General features: G+C 35.3%; 2 protein-coding genes across 2 annotated transcripts in view; one reads left to right on the top strand and one right to left on the bottom strand.

Moving 5' to 3' along the window:
- Positions 1 to 17,716, top strand: part of LOC114331790 (regulating synaptic membrane exocytosis protein 2) — a 421,091-nt gene that overhangs the window by 22,533 nt on the left and 380,842 nt on the right. The window lies entirely within an intron of this gene.
- Positions 12,704 to 13,636, bottom strand: LOC114331796 (uncharacterized). Its single transcript, XM_028281461.2, has 2 exons — positions 13,491 to 13,636; positions 12,704 to 13,436 (listed from the first exon to the last, which is right to left on the bottom strand). The coding sequence occupies exons 1-2, from the start codon at positions 13,543 to 13,545 to the stop codon at positions 12,796 to 12,798; spliced, it is 696 nt and encodes a 231-aa protein (XP_028137262.1). The 5' UTR covers positions 13,546 to 13,636; the 3' UTR covers positions 12,704 to 12,795.

Genomic DNA, 17,716 nt, shown 5'->3' with positions numbered 1-17,716 from the left:
TAAATGTCACCTACTGACGTAAAATCTGTCACGGTAAACAGTCAAAAATGATCAATCGTGCAAAAATGTTATTTAAATCATAATTGATAAAATTTTTTAATAAATATATATAATTTCTTATATAACAAAATAAAAAGTTTATAAGGAAAGCTTTACGATACTTTTGCATAATTATTTATTACTAATAAATTTATTTTTTATTCGCTTTTTTTAAACCAAGTTGAAAATGTAGCTCAAGCTCTTTCATTTGACACCTGTTAAATGGTTCTAACGTCATGTTTTTCTGACTTACGTTATTGCAAAAAAATGCTCTCTGGGATAAACAATTTGAATAAAATTTAAACAATTGAATGAATCGCTTTGAAATTTTTATCACATATAATCACCAAAGAACCCTTATATGACAAAAATTTCAAAGCGGTACACTAATTTTTACAATAGATATTGCGAAATTATTCTATTTAGCAATTCCGACCTTTTTTCGCAATTATATTAACAATAAATGAGTATATCAAACTTTGTATTACGTCATTTTAAAGCTTTTTCCATAATCTCAAAGATATTTGTACTAAAAAAACCATAAGTTTCACTGATTTCCATTGATTTGAAAAAAAAAGGGAAAAATGCCATTTTTGACGCTTAATTGTTTATAAATAAAAATGGCCGCCAGATCCTACGCAGGAAATAGTTACAATTTGCTCTTATAGGTATTACCTGTCGAAAAAACGCTTCAGTACCCTGGCTGCTCGAGTGACATGAGAAAAACCTTATTACCCTGGACTATAGTAATTGTAAAAATAGTATACAATCTCGACATTCTCTGTCTACCATGAGTATGTCTCCGTTTTGGAACCAATCTCTTAAGGGGATGGGTACAAAGTTTCGGCTCCAATGCTATTTAAATGGGATTAATTTTTTTCGAATCCTGAGAAAACTAATAAGTGTTTTTGAAAAATTTAAACGCAGAATGAAAAATTACGTTCTTACCGAGGGCCGAAAGTCCCTGAAAACTTCTATAATGTTAATTTTAATAAGTTACAGGGGTGAAAAGCTAAGAGAAAATGTAGTGTGATTTTTAATTTCAAATATCTCATTCAAAATAAACTTTTTATTGATTCTAAGGGACTTTCGGTCCTCGATAATAATATAGTCTTTCATTCTGCGTTTAAATTTTTAAAAAATATTTATTAGTTTTTTCAGGATTCGAAAAACAAAAATGGACATCATATCCGTGGTGATATTTTCCAAATCGAATATTCGCTATCTTTGTCATACAACGCACTGAGCCGAATAGAATATGGTGACAAGACAGCGACAATTTTAAATATTTGACATTGCATCGGGAATATTTTGAGTTGTATCTCCCTGTCTAACTCCTCGTTTTAGTTAGTTCTGTTACTTCATATACTTTTATTCTAGTTGAGGCATTCCTATATTATGTTCTCTATCAGGTCTGTATATTTGTAATCAATTCGACTGTTTTGTAAGGAGTTTATTATGGCCCAATGTTAAACAGAATCTAACGTTTTTTTAAAGTCGATGAATGCCATAAATAATGGCATGCGATATTCGTTGGCTTTCTCGATTAAGATTTTCATCGTTAGTAGATGATCAGAAGTGCTAAATCCTTTTCTGAAACACGCTTGTTCCCTTGACTGGTATCCATCAAACTTTGCTGTGAGTCTGGTTGTCAGTGTTTTAGTGAATAATTTGTACAGAACATTATTAGAAGTGTTATTGGGCGATAATTTTCCAGGCCTGATCTATCGCCTTTTTATGTAGGATAATTGTTATTGATTCATTCCGGTTGTCCGGGATTTTCTTTTCCTGCATTATTTGATTCATAAGAGTATGAAGGATACTGGAAGGAATATTTAATGTTTAACAACCCAACAAAAATAAAATTAGGTATTTATTACTATTAATTTTTTCTATGTTTGCACAATAAAAAAATTAAACAAAATATGACCATTTGTTAATGTTTTTTATGGTTGACGATAACATTTTGTATGCACCACGTCAGTAAAGACTCTTTATCGAACTCGTCTGTTACTCGCTTCTCTCGCTTCGCTCGCTCTGCTCGTAATATCAGACTCGTTCGACAAAGAGTTACTTGACTGACTTGGTACATAAATAACTATTTTAATTGTAGCAAGTATACACATCAGTCGGACATCTTTAGAAAAAATCTAAGAAGTTTAAAAACGTTTAATGTACAATGTTATCTTTTGACACTGAATGGTAAACAAGTTTTAGATTTTACATATGAATGTGGAATGAAATTTTTTGTGCAGCTATCCTTAGACCCCTGTATCATAGAAGTTTTGAAGCAGTGGTGCTCAGACTTATACTGCGTGGGATCTACCACATAAACTTCACACATCCAGAGATCGACTGCTAGTAAAAAAACAAGTTTAAAAATAAAAAACTTTATTGCACATTTCTATTTGATGAAAAGTTGTAACTACAGTGAGTTGAAATTAAAGTCATGTTTTTCATCACAATTTTATCTGGATGTTGATGCATGGCACTGTGTATTGTAGCGTGATTAGTGTAATTACTTCTAATTACAATAAAACTAGCGGTTCGTAATTTATATACGACTTTATTTATATAAGTTACAGACGAATTTATCTTATACACTAAACTTATTCACAAAATATGCCCGTATTTATACCCAGTTGTTATTCTGGAACAATCGACTCCCATCTCGAGCTATCGGCTTGTTCCGCCTACGTGACGTACCTTCCAGAATTCTCCGGCGAGGCCTAGCACATCCGATTACGTCATTCTCGAGGTGTTTACTGTTATACGGGGATCGGCCAAGATTTCTCTTCCGCTACACTGCTCCCCTCTTAAGATCTGAGCGTCTCGATCAGCAACTCTAAATGAAGGCCCAGGATGGCGGAATCTACACGACTCTCCAGCTCTGCATACACCCTTCAAGAAGAAATAACAGTCTACTGTCTTTGAAGGGTACGACATCTTCGGGTTCATGCAACACACAGTGATTTGTACACCAGTTCCTCTGAAGACCACTTCAAGCATGCTTCTCACAATCTTCCAATCCAGATTTTCTACTGCATGGCCTATTTTTGGTAAAGCCAAATTTTTGATGTCATAATTACACACGATTTTCTTCAAATTAGTTAGAGCACGCCATATGTTCTCGTAGCTTGGCGTGTCCGTATAAGACTTTCTGGTCACCATATACAGCAAAGATCGAGGACCATCTTCCAATCGCAGTACTCCTCCAATTTTAGGCTGCTGATTTCTTAACTCGTCCAGGCGGCCGAACTTTCTATTGAATACGGACGATATTCCTTTAGTCATCTCGAGGTCTTGGGCAACACAGTGGGCCAGAGAGACGTTTTCTGGAACACCAAACAGATCTTGCTGAACTTCTGTGGTCACGCCGAATCTAGCACTCTTTCTCGCTGCGTAATTTGACATAAATTGATTAAAACTTGGCTGTGCGACATCTTTCATCTCCTGTTGGAGGACTCGTGCTTCTTCTGTTTCATTTGAGCCAGCATATGGTGCAAGACGATTTATGTGAATAACTTTTGGTTTACCGTTTGGCAACTTCTTAATTCTATATATTACGTCATTTATTTTCTTCTTAACTTCATATGGACCTTCCCATTGTCTTTGCAGTTTAGGACATAAGCCTCGACGACGTTGCGGATTATAAAGCCAGACAAGATCACCTACTTCGAAGCTTTCATTCTTGCATCGAGAATCATATTGATCTTTCATTCTGTCACTGGCTATCTGGATGTGTTGTCGGGCAAGTTCATGAATGTTGTTCATTCGTAATTTCAGGCGGTCAACGTAGTCTTCGCCTGCAACATGTTCCTCGGAAGGTCCGCAGCCAAACTCTAGATCGCAGGGCAACCGAACTTCACGACCCAACATCAGGCAGGTTGGTGTTTGACCTGTAGTTTCATTTACGGCCGAGCGGTAGGCCATCAGGAATAAATGAATGTGTTGGTCCCAATCTCGCTGATGTTCAGATACAACTTTGGACAAGTGTTTACCCATCGTTCGGTTCATCCTCTCGACCATCCCATCTGATTGAGGATGCAGGGGTGTTGTTCTGGTCTTATTGGCACCAATCAATTTACAAACGTTTTGGAAAAGAGCTGACTCAAAGTTTCGCCCTTGGTCGGAGTGGATCTCCAAGGGAACACCAAATCGGCTAAAGAATTCTTTAACAAGTACCTCTGCAACGGTAGCAGCTTCTTGATTTGGTAATGCATAGGCCTCAGTCCATTTTGTAAAATAATCCATGGCTACCAGGATGTATTTATTTCCAGCATCGGTTTCTGGAAATGGACCTGCAATGTCGATAGCTACTCTTTCCATAGGACTGCCAACATTGTACTGTCTCATGGGTGCTCTCTTTTTACCAACTGGACCATTACCGGATGCACACAGTTCACATTTTCGGCACCATCTTCTTACATCATCTTTACAGTTCACCCAATAGAACCGTTCTCGAACCTTTTGCAGAGTCTTCGTAATACCAAAGTGTCCACCTGATGTACCGTCATGCAACTGACGCAATACTTCTGACACTTTACTTTTAGGTACAATTAACTGAAGCTTAGATTCTGTACCATCATCGTTCTCAAAGGTTCTGTACAGAAGATCATCTTTTAGTACCAGGCAATTCCATTGGCTCCAGTAGGCCTTGACTTCTGGACTACATGCACTAATGTTCTGCCAACTAGGTCTCTCACCTTGCCGCATCCAATCCAATGCTCTTTTTATACATGGATCATCTTCTTGGGCGTCTTGTAACTGTTGGGGCTGCCATTGCTCATTAATTACGGTGGTTCGTCTCACGGGGCAAAATCGTTCCTCTAATTTGGCACAGTGATTACAACTTTCACTGCATGGCCGTATCGAGGAAGCATCTGTATTTGAACCAACTCTTCCAGCCCTCTTCATGCGTCTCTTCGGCATCGTGTCACGAATCACCCTCCGTACCATTTCCACCAAACGTTCATCTTTTCTCTTATCGCCTTTTTCCACGGTTATTACTCGATTGTTTCGTGAAGCTTGGCTAGCTGCTTCGTGTTCCAAGGCAATAGCAAGTGCTTCATCTAAAACTTTCGGTCTTGCTAGTCGTAAAGCTTTCTGTAGTTCATTATCTTTCAGCCCATTGACGAAGGTATCTACTGCAATTTCTTCTAAAACGCTGTCTGGCACCTCTGGATAAGCCAACCGCACCACACGAGCCACATCTGCTTCAAATTCTTGCAGATTCTCACTTGCTCGTTGACTTCTACTTCGCAGTTGTGCTTTGTATACTTGTTGTAGATGGGCATCTCCATAGCGTTTTTCTAGACGAGTGAACAAGGTCTGGTAACAATTTTCTTGACCCTTGGGAATTGACCTTAATATATCTGCAGCATCACCTCGTAAAGCAGCAGTCAAGGAAACAGCCTTTTCTTGTTCGGTCCAATGATTGGCGGTCGCAATAGCTTCAAACTGTCTAAGATATATGGACCAAGAGGACTTTCCATCAAATGGTGGTAATTTGAATCTCATATTATGCGACGTTTCGTCTCTCGGTAGTTCATCTTTCACTAAAGGATCTAACGTTGCTGCATTAACTGATGGTTGTACTTTTGTATCGGTTATCCTGCTCTCTAGCTGTTTGATCTTTTCTTCTACGGTCTCTACACTTTTCTGCATCTTATCGAATGTTCTAGAAACTTCTTCAAATTTCTCATTGTTCTGTTTACAAACTTCTTCTAGTTTTTCGTTGTTTTGCCTACAGACCTCTTTAATTATTTGAGAAGTCTCATTGAATCTTTTAGCAACATTTTCGAATTTCTCGTCGCTTTTTCTACTAACTTCTTCAAGTTTCTCGTCGCTTTTTCTAGAAGTTTCATCGATCTTTTGAGAAACACTTTCAAATTTCTCGTTGTTCTGTCTAGAAGTTTCATCGATCTTTTGAGAAACACTTTCAAATTTCTCGTTGCTTATCTTAGAAGTATCATCAATCGTTTCAGAAACAGTTTTTAATTTCGATAAGATTGCTTGTTCTGCTGACTGGAAGTGGAACGTCTCTGGATCATCTCCGTTCTTCGTTAGGACTTCCTCGAGTCGTGCTTGTAGAACTATCTTGAGCCCACTGCTGTCCAGATCCCGTTCCTCGAGCTGTTCACGGAGCTGTTTTACTGTAAGTTCTCGTAGCAACATCTTTGGTCGGCACACACGTACTTTCCAAAATGTCTTTTAAAAGTCTTTCCGAATACCGAACAATCAACGCACTTTAACTATTCCCGACGAATAAAGTCCAAAAGTCTTTTAAAGTCTTTCCGAATACCGAACAATTAACGCACTCCGGTTATTCCCGACGAATAAAGTTCAAAAGTCTTTTAAAGTCTCTCTGTAATTCACTTATTTATATCGCACTAAGTTAACCGAACACCGACACCAACTGTAGCGTGATTAGTGTAATTACTTCTAATTACAATAAAACTAGCGGTTCGTAATTTATATACGACTTTATTTATATAAGTTACAGACGAATTTATCTTATACACTAAACTTATTCACAAAATATGCCCGTATTTATACCCAGTTGTTATTCTGGAACAATCGACTCCCATCTCGAGCTATCGGCTTGTTCCGCCTACGTGACGTACCTTCCAGAATTCTCCGGCGAGGCCTAGCACATCCGATTACGTCATTCTCGAGGTGTTTACTGTTATACGGGGATCGGCCAAGATTTCTCTTCCGCTACAGTATCATCCACAAGTTTTTAGGTACCTACTTTGATTTCCCTACCTTCATTTGAGAAAATGCAGACTCACAAAAGTATGTTAATCCAAAGAATGCTGTGAGCTGCAGAGCTACTTGCCTCAAAGACGGATATTTTTGTCAAACGATATAAAAGACCAAAAATGTCGTGTTGGTAGCTCCGGATTTAAGGCGTATAACGGTATAACCGAAATTATTTTCAGTACCGCATTTTGGACGGAAATAATCTCCATATTGAAAGTATTTAATAAATATTTCAGTTCCAATTTGTTATATCTGTTCATAAGACAATGGATTAGACATGGATGTTATAAATCTGTCAGTTTTTTGAAATCAACGAAGCGTCTTTCAAACTCACTATGAACTGCTTGCGGCTCCGTCTCCTAATAAACATAATTCAAATAAGGGTTACTCTTTTTTGAACGATGGAAAGTTGTTTAAATCCTTTCTATTCATTTGACTAATCAATAATCAATTTGTTGACAAAATAACATACTGCGCTTATCATATCGATAATTGTTTTATTTTTATCCAGTAGTTCCAAATTAAAGTTCAAATGATGTGCTAAAAATCTGATACGAAAGAGAGATCACCGAGCCATTTTTCGTTTTGAAGTAGATGAGCGTCGGCGTCGTCCCCTCGTTCTTCTAAAAAAGAAATTATTTCTGGAAGTAACTCATGGAACCTATCTTAAAATTTTCCATGGCGCAACCACTTCACATCTGTAAAAAAAAAGTAAATCAGTGTGTTCCACAGAGTCGCTAGCTTCCAATGGCGATTTAAAAAGATGTAGCAAGCTTTACGCTCTGATTGAATTCACAATAATTTTTGTAGTCATCTTCATGACGTCGTTCACATTTAAAATTTTGGAACACAAAACTTGTTGGTGAATGATGCAGTGAAATGGAAAAACAATGGAAAGTCATCCTTTGTTAACATCCCTTGTTAACGCCAGTAATGGATGGTGCACCATCTGTTGTAATACACACTAGTTTGTAAATTGGTAGCTGTATTGTTTTACAAAATTTAAAACAAAAACGTTGTATATTATATTATCTTCTCCGCGAGTTTTTCTTTCAGAGTCAGCTTGTTAACAATTCTTCTTTAGCCAACATGTCAGAGAATACCATCCGAATGCAAATACACAACTGGGCAGTATCATACATATCGGTTGACTCGCCAAATTGCACAAAGAAAAGTATATACACTTCATAGTATCACTTTTAACCTTGTTTTCTAAACCTTTGCCCATGATTTCGATACATCTAGTAACCGTTGGACGTTACAACAGGACTTCTTTGATAGCAGATATAACATGTTTTCCATTTGTATTTTTTCCGTGAATCGCGATCGATTTCAAACACATTTTGCAATCGACCGGTCGATCGCGATCGACTCTTTGAGCACCGCTGTTTTAAAGTATCGCATAGATGCTATAATCGGATTTAAATCTAATCTGGGCTATATACTGGCCAGTATACTTTTTAAATTGAATCTCATCAAGGTAAGTATTCACTATGATAGCGACATGAAGACGTGCATTAACACCAATATGTCATATCCAATATGGCTTTCAAATAGCAAAACATGATCTTCTTAAATATTTTCAATGTACAAATTAGTTGGGATTCACCTAATCACCTTCACGTGTTCGGTATGTTCTTTCAAAGCAATACCGCTCCGTAGCAATATGCCGCCATCACCAAAACTAACGCTCTGTATGAGGTTACAACTGACATACTGTTCGCCAACTATTCTGTAGACAAAGTTTTGTAAATCTTGCTTTCATATAGTGAACTGTATGTCAGATGTAACCTCATACAGAGTGTTAATTTTGGTGGTGGCGGCATAGTGCTATGGAGTGGTATTTCTTGGAAAGGAGATACCGAACTTGTGGAGGTGATTGGGTGAATGGCAGCTGATATGTACATTAAAAACATTTTAGAAGATCATGTTTTGCCATTTGCCAGCCATATTCGATAACAAATTCGTGTTAGGCCATCGGTACATAATTCGCAAATATTTTACGGCTTTTACGACTTTTTCTGTCTTTACACGGCAAATTACGTGTAGTAAAATTCACACTGGTATGGATATGTAAACATTTACTAGAATGTCATTCTACTTGAAAATATCATCATTAATTAAAGAGATGGCTTTTGAATGTTCTTGGATAACTGTTCTTTGTATAATTGCAAATTATTGATTCAGTTAATAAATGTGAAATTTTTTCACTAACTATGTATTCAGTGATTGTAATAATTTATATGTACAACCAGTGGCGTAGCGTAGTGGGGCGGTAGGGGTGGCCCGCCCCGGGCGGCACTTGTTAGGGGGCGGCAAAATTTACCAATAAATAATAAAAATATTTTGTAAATATTTGAACCATTTTATATTTTTATCACAACTACAAATTCGGACCGATTGAAAGGAGCACGGAATTTTTCATTACTTATTTTGTGACGAATTCGGGGAATTCCTTTGCTTTGAATGATATTTTGTAGCGACTGGCAACGTCTATAGGACTTGTGGGAATTCCTCGTTTGTGACTAACAATCATCACAACTTTTTTCGGCACTTTAGAACGTTGCTATTCTTTTTTTCCCTCATCGACACATCTTTGGGAAGTTCTGATAGCAGCTACAGGCAAAAGAAGGATGCCAGACACGCGGTGGAGTGCAAGAGGCGATGCCGTAAATGTGACATGGCATCATTACAAAGACATTCTCGCCACTTTGGAAAAACTGACAGAGGCAGGTGAAAGCTTAAATACTAGGACAGATGCAGGTGCTTTACTAGTTTCGATGCAGTCATTTACCTTTCTTTGTTTTTTGGGCCTGTGGCAACTGGTGCTACATGAAACGAATGATGCACAAAAATATTTACAAACAAGGGGACTTGACATATAAGATTGTGCGCTCATAAGATATTGAGAGAGAAAAGAGAGGAATGGTCAAATGGCGCTCTAGGTTATGCAAAAATATGTGTAAAGAACTTGGAATTTCCATAAATCCTCGAAGGCGCATAAGAAGAAAGCATATTTTTGATGCCGGAACTAAAGGTGCTAACTTTTCTTATGAAAATGAGTTGAGACGAAAGCTGTTTTCTTCGTTAGATAGAGTTGTTGTAGAAATTCGTAAGCGGTTTCAACAGCTACAGAATTTAACGGATAAGTTTGTTTATCTAACGTCGGCTATATTATTAGATCCAGACAACACTGAATGTAGAAATGTAGAATGTAGACTACGCATCTGACGAAATTGACGAGCAGGGTTTCAAGCTATAAAAACTAACGACTGCGGATTTTCGTTGCTGCTACAGGCAACGAAATTGATTAATGCAGACTCATTTGATTATTTAAATTTATTGTTAAATCCAAGCTGGAAGATACTCTGCCCAATATTTTAATAATATTCCGAATATTGTTCACAGTTGCTATAAGCAATGCCAGCTGTAAGAGGAGTTTTTCAAAATTGAAATTGACTAAAAAAATATTTAACATCGACAATGAGTACTCTAAGACTAACTATGTATTCACACCGTTCTTAGGCGTCTATGGAGGAGTATCACCAAGCCGCAAGCCCTTATCCCTTGCCGTACCGCTCCTCCATAGGCCGATCCGACGCCAGTTTATCCAGACCAAACCGTAGACTCTATTGAGTTTTATACTACGGCGTTGGCCTTTTATAAATTTCATGACCTAGCTGAGGCTCGACCCAGCGACCGCAAATGGCGAATCCACTAAACTTGTCGATAGACTGAGCCCCAGCTTACTGGACCGTCAAGACCGACTAAGACTAACTAATTTGGCTATTTTGTCTATTGAGAAAGAGGTGTGTGATGCGATAGACATTGACGGTGCAATAAAAGATTTTGCTCTTAAAAAAGTAGACGTATAAACTTTTAATTGAAGACGGAAGTTTTGTTTTTAATTCTAACAAATACTCATATTACTTTTCAATAAAGTTAAAAATATAACATTATATAGTATCGTTTCTAGTTCTAATTAAAAATTGATTTTATTTAATTTTGTCGATCGTCATGGTGTACCTAATCTTAAGTGATAGGTACTAAGCTATATCAATGTATCTAATTGGTTAAAGTAAAAGAATTTTTGTAAATAAACGTGATTATAAAACTTAGATAAACTTTTTTTATTTAAAATCCAACCAGTATAATGCAAAATAATGATGACTTTTCTCACCGAAAAATTCTCTATAATTAATGTATGTAATGTATAGTATACAATAAATTAAAATACCTAAATAAGAGGGCGGCAAAATTATCTTCCGCCCCGGGCGGCCGATAATCACGCTACGCCACTGTGTACAACAAAAACTAATACTCAATCGAGAAAAGAGGAAAAATGTTAAAGTGATTTTTTAATAATATATTGTTACTATGGAACGCTTACAATTTTGAACATCTCAGAATATATTATTATCCTGATGTATTCTCTGCTTGGATCTTTCACAAATAATACACAATAAATAACTTTTTATTAAGTTCACGTCTTAAATCAATTATTTATCAAATACACTATCAATATTATTTAATCAACAACTCAAAATATTCCCGAAGCCATGTCAAATATTTAAAATTGTTACTGATTGTCACTGTCTGACTGACAATATACTGACAATATTCTATTCGACTGAGTGCGTTGTAAGACAAAGATAGATTTGGAAAATATTACCACGGACATTGTGTTCATTTTTTTCGAATCCTGAAAAAACCAATAAATATTTTTGAAAAATTTAAACGCAGAATAAAAGACTAAGTTATTACCGAGGGTCAAAAGTCCCTTAGAATAAATAAAAAGTTTATTTTGAATGAGTTATTTGATATTAAAATCACACTTAATTTTCTCTTAGATTTCACCACTGTAACTTATTAAAATAAACATTATAGAAGTTCTCAGGGACTTTCGGCCCTCGCTAATAACGTAATCTTTCATTCTGCGTTTAAATTTTTCAAAAATACTTATTAGTTTTCTCAGGATTCGAAAAAAAATGAATCCCCATTTGAATAGCATCGCAGCCGAAAATACGTACCCATCCACTTAATGCACCATGACGCAGGTCTTCATGTTGGAAGAATAGTAAATACTTACCTTGATGAGATTCAATTTAAAAATATATTGGTCACCATATAGCCCATATTAAATTTATATCCGATTATACCATTTATATGATACATTAAAACATCTTATTTCTATTACACTGGGGGTAGCACAAAAATTTTTATTTCACACGTTAATTTCAAAATATGCAATATTTTTATTCATGACTGTATATCTGCCTAACCGTGGTCTACGCAGTATTTGTTTAAAAAAATACTGAGGACGACCCCTTAGCGAGAAAAGTGTGACCCCGGTCCTAATCCTAAAATTCTTATTATGATTAGTCTTAAAAAAAATGACATTGAAAAAAAATGTTTGTTATAATCAGAACAAATTGTAAACTTACACTAAAAAAATAATAAAAAAGTTAGACTAATACTTTCTTCGTTTCTGGCTGCATGGACTAATCCTAAAGCCAAAAAAGGCATCTTAAAGAGTATTTGGACATAAGAGATGTGAACATTGTCCGTGAGACCAAAACTAATTGGTTACAAAAGTAACCAATAGTATTAAGATTTTAGTACACATTTTCAGTATTTTTTAATTAAGCACATTTTTTTAGATATTTTTGGAACTTAAGAAGCAGTAACTGACATCTGAAAAATCTCAGATTCCTCCCAAAACGTGTTTAAAGACAATACATAAGATCAAAAAATACGTCAATGTAAGAAATTATATAGAAATATTTTATCCAGAAGCAAAAATCAAATATTGGAATATTAGCTGTAAAGAGACAGCCATGATTGATACATTGTACCCTCAGAATTAAACGGTATGGGCACTTTACAATAATTCAATATATTTTTAATTTATAAGACGTATAATTATCTTTAAAACTACATATAATAAAAAAAGTAAACCAATTTTAGTACTTTCTGTATATTTAAAGTAACTTATTTCTTCTTATTGTTTCTTTTTATCTTTCTCTTATTTCTAGAAGCATTTTGCTTGGCTTCTGCTGCAGCCGTATCCGCCTTCTTTGCAGCTTCTTTAGTTTTAGCCAAATCAGCTTTAGCTACCACTGACTGTTTATTTAATTGATCTAATTTAGATTTGGCCGCTTCCAGTAACTGTTCTTTTTCATTTAACTGCGCATTTACACCCTCAAAAACTTGTTGAGAGTTTGCTGCGTTACCTTGAGCCAACTGAAAAGTGGTTTGAAGTAGTTTTAGCTCAGCTTGTGACTGCTGAGCAGCTTTATTGGCAGACTGAAGAGTTTGCTGAAGTTGTTGCAGACTGGAAGTTTCTTCGTTAACTACCATCTCAGCTTCTTTAACTTCTACTTGAATCTCTTCTACTAATGCTTCTTTTCCTGCTAAAGCTGCTTCAGCTGCTTTGGCTGCCTCCATGGCTTTGTCTGCTAGTTGCTCTTTAACTTGTTTGGCAGCTTGAAAACCCGCTTGTTGTTGTGCATCTTGGGCTGCTTTTGCCTCCTGCGCTGCTTTGATAGCAATATTCGAGGCTTGTGCCCCAAAATCTTTGACTTCTCCGTTTCCACCTGAAACTCTTGAATGTGGTGGAGGACATTCTGTACCTACAAATGAATATTATTGAAGTAAATAAATTTAGATATTTGTTTCTTACTTACAAAATACTGTGATAAGGCACATATATATTATGTATAGCCATAAAATTATCGTCATAATATGTATATTTTATTGTATGAGAATATTTTACATAAATTTTCTGCCAAATTTGTTTGACAGAAATCTTGGAAAACTCAAACTCAAAAAAATGTGATATATTTGACGTTTTCTAGTCATCATAGTTTATTTTAATTTACTTTAAAAATAATTAAATTAATAAAGGGATATTGGCATGTAGGTATTAGTATTAGAGTTATTATAATAGTAATTTTTTAATGATATTAGTAAAGTACCATTTCTAATGAGAAATTGAATACAAGAAAAAGGTTTAAAAAGGAGAAAAGGAAATTCTTTTTTTTTAACTTTTAGAAGCATAATCATCTGTTGTATGATACGCATAAATATCTCGGACCAAGCAAGCGCGAAAAATTTACCATAAGCAAATGGCAATCTAGTTAATTTTGGAGTTCATATACTAAGGGTAAAACAGTAGCTTCGTTCACACGTAAATAGTAACAATTTGTATAAGACATTAAACACATGCACATGTTGCGCGGTTAGCTATTCATGTTGTATTGTTGAGTGGACTAGAAAATCTTCACCGAAAAATGAGAAGACACCTCACAAAAACTAAAAAAATATCCTCGTATTGCAGTAGAAAGAACGACATTACCACGGTGTTTAGGGGGAAGAGGACTTATGGACATAGGAGAGCAATTATAAGAACATATTGCTAATTTCTATCCAGCGCTGTGGATATCCTATGAGAAACCAGTGGAAAAGAGAAGGGGAGGCCTATGTCCAAATATGGATAGATTAAGGCTCGAAGATACATAGATGGATTGCTAGTTTAAGAGATTATGTAAATATTAGGATATAAAGAGTCTAATGCTCATAATCTTATTGAAGGTTTTATTTATTACAGTTTGTGGGCGACCAGTTTCGGTGTTTACAATTTGTACGCCATCATCAGGCCCTTTAGAAACTGAAGCATTAGAAACAAATTGTAAACGCCGAAACCGGTCGCCCACAAACTGTAGTAAATAAAACCTTCAATAAGATTATGAGCATTAGACTGTTTATATCCTGACATTTACACAATGTGCTCATACCAGCAACTAGTTCATCACTTAAGAGATTATGCTTAGATACTGACAGATAGCTACTTTACATAGCACGATTTGCGCAGTAGTTGACACAACACTACTTTAATTGAAGGAACCAGAAAAGTGCATAAACCGCCTTTCTATGGAAGAAAAAATGCCCACCTGGATGTGTAGACCTCTGCATGGGTGACATCTCAATGAACTCAGCCAATACCATGTTGACAATACGGCGCCGAACTATTGGCTGACATCAGGAAATATATTGCCTGAAACATGTTACCTACTCGCCATTCAGAATCAGGTTGTACCAACCAAAACTTACCTGAAATATTTTGTCAATGACCCTTAGGTCCAAAAGGACAAATACCGAAATGGATGTCATCATCATCATCATCCTCATCATCATCATCATCATCATCATCATCATCATCATCATCGGTAACTACTTGGTCGCCCGTTGGGGTTTTTAGGCTCTGAAATTTTACATGGTGTTGAGGCCAGCCACACGCATAACTCCTCAAAAGTTCTTAACGGTATTTATCTAAAATATTACTTTCTTGTTTCTTTTTTTGAGGAAGTCTTTTCGGAGTTATGTGTGTTTTGCTTGCTTGACTATAGTTGACCATGCTTTCCTTTCCTTTGCTTGTTTTTCCCATTCTCGTATTCCTAGGCCTTTCAAATCCTGGTTATTACCATCAATTCATCTCTTTCTAGGCCTGCCTCTCGGTACCTTCCCGTTTAATTCTTTTCTAAGTACTTTTTTGTATTTCTCTTATCATCCATCCTTTCTACGTGTCCCAACCAACTCACTCGTTTACTTCCTATTTCTTTTGCGATAGTAGGACTGTTAAACACTCTGCATATTTCGTGGTTCATTCTTATACGCCATTCTCCATTCTCCTGTATAGGTCTATATATTTTCCTTAAAATTTTTCTTTCCCATCTAAGAAGTTGTTCCTCTTATTCACTAGTCAAAGTCAAAGCTTTGATGCATAAATTACTCAGTGCCGGATTAACCATTAGGCGGACTAGGCTGCCGCCTAGGGCCCGGGCACTGGATAGGGCCCGCATCCGCATCCTACACAAATATATTAATTAATATTTAATTATTTAAGCAGTTATTTTAAAAAAATTTAAATGAGACAAAAAAAAGAAAATGGTTAATTTATGATTTCCAATCAAACTCAGTTTTTTGCTTTGTCTTTTGTCAAATATCAGAAAAATACAACTGACTTCAAGACAAAAGCAGTTATCTTCAAAGGCATTTTTATATTCCATGTTCTAATCATTCCTCAATTTGGTAATCAATTTTGCAAGCCAATTTTGATAAAAGCTGGTAATTATTTTGGTATGGTACGTTTTTTTTTATTTCTACCCACCGATGGGCCTTATAGTCAATTCACTCACGGTAAAATATTGTAAAACCTGCGGATTTTAAAGAACCTTTGGATTTGAAACAAGAGCTTGGATTGACATGAAATTTGGTATAAACATAGGAGAGATAATAAAAGAGATAGGAAAGATAATCATGTTAAATAAAAAAGTGATATTGTGCCAATGTGTATTTTTGCTCTACGGTTGAGTCCACCCCTTCTCGGGAGTGAAAAAATATACCATCAAAATACGTCCGGAAGTGGATAAACTGACTAATTCTAAGCAACTTTTGTTCAATACAGTTTTTTTATCAAGTACATTTCGAGTTATTCGCAAGTGAATATTTTTCAACAAAAAATAATACGGTTTTAGACGGTTTTTCGCAAATAACTCAAAAAGTAAGTATTTTATCGAAAAAATATTCTTAGCAAAAATATAGCTGTTAAAAAATTGAAAAAATGGTGTATGTGTGTAGTTTGTAGACCCAATAGAAGCAGAGTTGCAGCTAATGAAAAGTAGGTTCTTATTCGTCAAATTCCAAATCGAATATTTCAACTTAAAATAATCAAAAAATGAAGCACTTTTCATGGAAAACTCATCATAACTTGTTTAAATGTTTTAAAAAAGCATTACTAATTCTTGTTTTTTTTTTTTAATTTCTATCATAAAAAGTAAGCAAGATATGTTTTAAAAAAGCATTATTCTTGTTTTAAAAAAAAATTCTATCATAAAAAGTAAGCAAGATACGCTCAGAATAAAGTTGATCCCATTTTTTGGGTAAAAAAAACTGGTGAAAATAACCCCCTAATTAGCCTCCCAAATGAAATTAATCCTTACCGCTTTACAAGCTACTTTACTTATGTATTGTTTATACGCTCTGTAAGTTTTATCGGTATAAAGTGCTTATTTATAAAAGGGCTGTAGTAGAAAGGGATTGAACAAGTCGTTAATCACGAGTGTATGCAATTTTTTTTATTTAGCTTAATGCCTCGACAACTAATGGCCATTGGCATGGTACAGTGGATTTTTCCAATCAGGTACCTAGTGTAGTGGGTAGTGTGTGTGTGTTGAGTAAATGTTTTGTTACTTAGCAAGGTTGTCATTGTTTTTGCAAAGAGACGCTAATTGTATCCGAACGTCTGCGGTCACTCCGGTGAGTACCGATCCCACAAGAATAGAAACTATTTTCATTTATTAATGTTTCATAAATGAAAAATTCTCTACCCAGTGTATGCAAATTTTGAACAGTCATATCTTAACAAATTTTTATCTTCCAAAAAAGCAAAAATCTGAAATATTCAGAAAATCAAAACCTATATTTTTTATTCTTTAAGATTTTTGGTACCAATAATAATTTGCAAGTTATTTCAAAAAAATTGTTTTACTTTAAATCCCAATGTTTTTAAATATAAGCACTGTGAACCGGTGAAACTTACAGATCATATAAATAATATACTTATAAGGTTTTTCAACATTTTCATAAATTTTCAAGATTTTTGTGCCAAAAAAGGAATTAAAATTATTTTAAGCTTTACTTGCTTAATTTTGGTACTTGAAACATGTTTAAAAAAACAAAAATAAAAATTTTTTAACACTTTAAAAAAGTTGTGATGATTTTTCACCGAAAAGTGCTTCATTTTTTGGTAATTTACGTTGAAATATTTGATTTGTAATTTTTCGAATAAGAATCTGCTTTTCATTAGCTACAGTTCTGCTTATACTGGGTCTACGTACACTTCGCGTCATAA

The sequence above is a fragment of the Diabrotica virgifera genome, chromosome 4, assembly GCF_917563875.1.
Source record: "Diabrotica virgifera virgifera chromosome 4, PGI_DIABVI_V3a".
Taxonomy (NCBI): domain Eukaryota; kingdom Metazoa; phylum Arthropoda; class Insecta; order Coleoptera; family Chrysomelidae; genus Diabrotica; species Diabrotica virgifera.
Note: the sequence above shows the minus strand (reverse complement) of the source record. Positions and strands in the feature narration are given on the sequence as shown.